Below are 2,800 nucleotides of genomic sequence, written 5' to 3' on the forward strand. Positions count from 1 at the left end.
TGATTAATGAAAAGTTATCTTAGGACATGAAAAGTTATACGTAATTGTAAAAATAAAAACTGCAAAACACAAAATGTGAAACTGCAAATTTGCACGTATCTCTGCACAGACCCAACAAACCTTCATGCCACATTTGTTGAAGATCCATCAACAGAGGGTGAAGTAGTGGTAAAAAACCACAAAAATGGCCATAAAAACTACAAAACTCAAAATTTGTATGTATCTCCCCGTGGATCAGGGGAATAAACACTGCAGGATATCTTAAAACCTGCTCTCAAAAATCTTTATAAGTAGAAACATAAGAAAAGTATATTTAATGAGCTATACTGATGGCTAGGCCATTTACTAAGTACATAGCTCACCCTGATCTGTAGTTATTATTTAATACATCCAGCTAAGAGACTCACCCGCTTGGACTTCGGAAAAATAAACCCTTCTCTCCTATCACTTCCAGCTAAATCAAATGCCAATTGTTGCATAGATGCAGAACTTTGAAAGTGATCCAAGGATCCTTCATCAGGAGACAGTATCTCTGAACTTCCACTGTTAGTACGTGTTCTTCTTCTGCTTGCTGATCCTGAAGCTCTGCGTTTTTTTCTATATCAAAAAACAAGCAAACCACTGTAAATCTAATCTAATTAATTTTGTGAAAGTTATACGTACTTTTCTTGTTTCATAATGACCAGTTTCACTTGCAAGTAATACCATAATAAACATTCTGCTATAAGACAGACAGCACATTGGGGTAACATACCAAACAGTATGATGTATGGATGGCAAAGTCAAAACAAGATCTGAATGAATACATAAAACCATACAAAAATTCCTACTTAAATAACCAGTAAGTAGTGAGTCATCTTCTAGTTACTTGCCACTGTAAGACTGTATAGCACTGTTCAGTTAAAATACTTTTATTTAAACCTGAATTCATGAAAGTGACAGGAATTCAACATTTAGTTGTGGATAAAAATTATATTTGGAAAGAGTTGGCTACTTCTTGGGACTTAATGTTGATGAACCAACAGTAAGAAAAAAATATATTAAAAATGTATAGCTGTACCATCCCTATATTCATTTATAGCTGTACCGTCCCTACATTCATTTATAGCTGTACGTCCCTACATTCAGTACAGCTCTACATGAATATAGGGACAATACAGCTATACATGAATGTAGGGACGGTACAGCTATACATGAATATAGGGACAATACAGCTATACATGAATGTAGGGACGATACAGCTATATGTGAATGTAGGGATGGTACAGCTATACATGAATGTAGGGACGTACAGCTATAAATGAATGTAGGGACGTACAGCTATAATGGTACAGCTATACATGAATGTAGGGATGGTACAGCTATACATGAATGTAGGGACGGTACAGCTATACATGAATATAGGGACGGTACAGCTCTACATGAATATAGGGACGGTACAGCTATACATGAATATAGGGACGATACAGCTATACATGAATGTAGGGATGGTACAGCTATACATGAATGTAGGGCCGTCCCTATATTCATGTAGAGCTGTACCGTCCCTATATTCATGTATAGCTGTACCGTCCCTACATTCACATATAGCTGTATCGTCCCTACATTCATGTATAGCTGTACCGTCCCTATATTCATGTATAGCTGTACCACCCCTATATTCATGTATAGCTGTATCGTCCCTATATTGAAGTATAGCTGTATCGTCCCTATAATCATGTATAGCTGTATTGTCCCTATATTCATGCATAGCTGTATCATACTTCACTTTGTTTGTTATATTACTCAATAAACTCAAGACTTAACATCCTAATCTATAACAACATTTCCTGTCACTTAGGTTGGTATGATTGAAATTTTTACCCTCTTTTATGATATGGTGTGTGTTGAGAAGATTGGCTTTGACTTGGCAGTTTTCCTTCTTCACTAGACATCAAGTCTCCATTCAACTGGGTCTTCTTGGTACTTTCCCCCTCTAAAGTATTTCCATCCTCTTCACTCTTCTGGAGTTTTTCTTCTTCTACCAGCTGGACACCATCATGACCTGTTTGATGTTTCTGTACTTTTTGTTGAGATATTTTTTCCCGTGCCTGCTGTTTTTTCTTTTCAGACTTCTCCATTTGTTCAAAAGCTCTCATAATAGCTTCGAGTTTACGTTCCTCTCGAGTCTGCAAAATAAATACAGCTAGTTCACGGACATTGGTTTAATACAACAAATACAGCTAGTTCACGGACATTGGTTTAATACAACAAATACAGCTACTTCATGGACATTGGTTTAATATAACAAATACAGCTACTTCATAGACATTGGTTTAATATAACGAATACATCTACTTCATAGACATTGGTTTAATACAACGAATACAGCTACTTCATGGACATTGGTTTAATACAACAAATACAGCTACTTCATGGACATTGGTTTAATACAACAAATACAGCTACTTCATAGACATTGGTTTAATACAACAAATACAGCTACTTCACAGACATTGGTTTAATATAACAAATACAGCTACTTCATAGACATTGGTTTAATACAACAAATACAGCTACTTCATGGACATTGGTTTAATACAACTAACTAAAATAAATTATGTTTCTATGGTATCTTCATATCAACTGTCATGAATCAAACTCAAGGTGTAAATAAATAATAAATGTGCCATTCTCCTTTAACTATACAATTATTAGTGTAACAACCACATCAACATGTCAATACACATATATAGAATCTTACTTCAACCCTGTGATTATAAGTTTCTACACCCACATCAACATGTCAATACACTTATAG

General features: G+C 35.2%; 1 protein-coding gene across 1 annotated transcript; it reads right to left on the minus strand.

Annotated features, from left to right (window-relative positions):
- Positions 1 to 407: 407 nt before the first annotated feature.
- Positions 408 to 2,168, minus strand: LOC106477504 (SET domain-containing protein 5-like; the record flags this gene model as incomplete). The annotated part of the gene is made up of 2 exons (XM_013938059.1): positions 408 to 597; positions 1,864 to 2,168. Coding segments are annotated over 2 exons (495 nt in total), but the record flags the coding sequence as incomplete, so codon positions are not given.
- Between the last annotated feature and the right edge of the window lie 632 nt (positions 2,169 to 2,800).

The sequence above is a fragment of the Limulus polyphemus genome, unplaced genomic scaffold, assembly GCF_000517525.1.
Source record: "Limulus polyphemus unplaced genomic scaffold, Limulus_polyphemus-2.1.2 Scaffold16709, whole genome shotgun sequence".
NCBI classification, from domain to species: domain Eukaryota; kingdom Metazoa; phylum Arthropoda; class Merostomata; order Xiphosura; family Limulidae; genus Limulus; species Limulus polyphemus.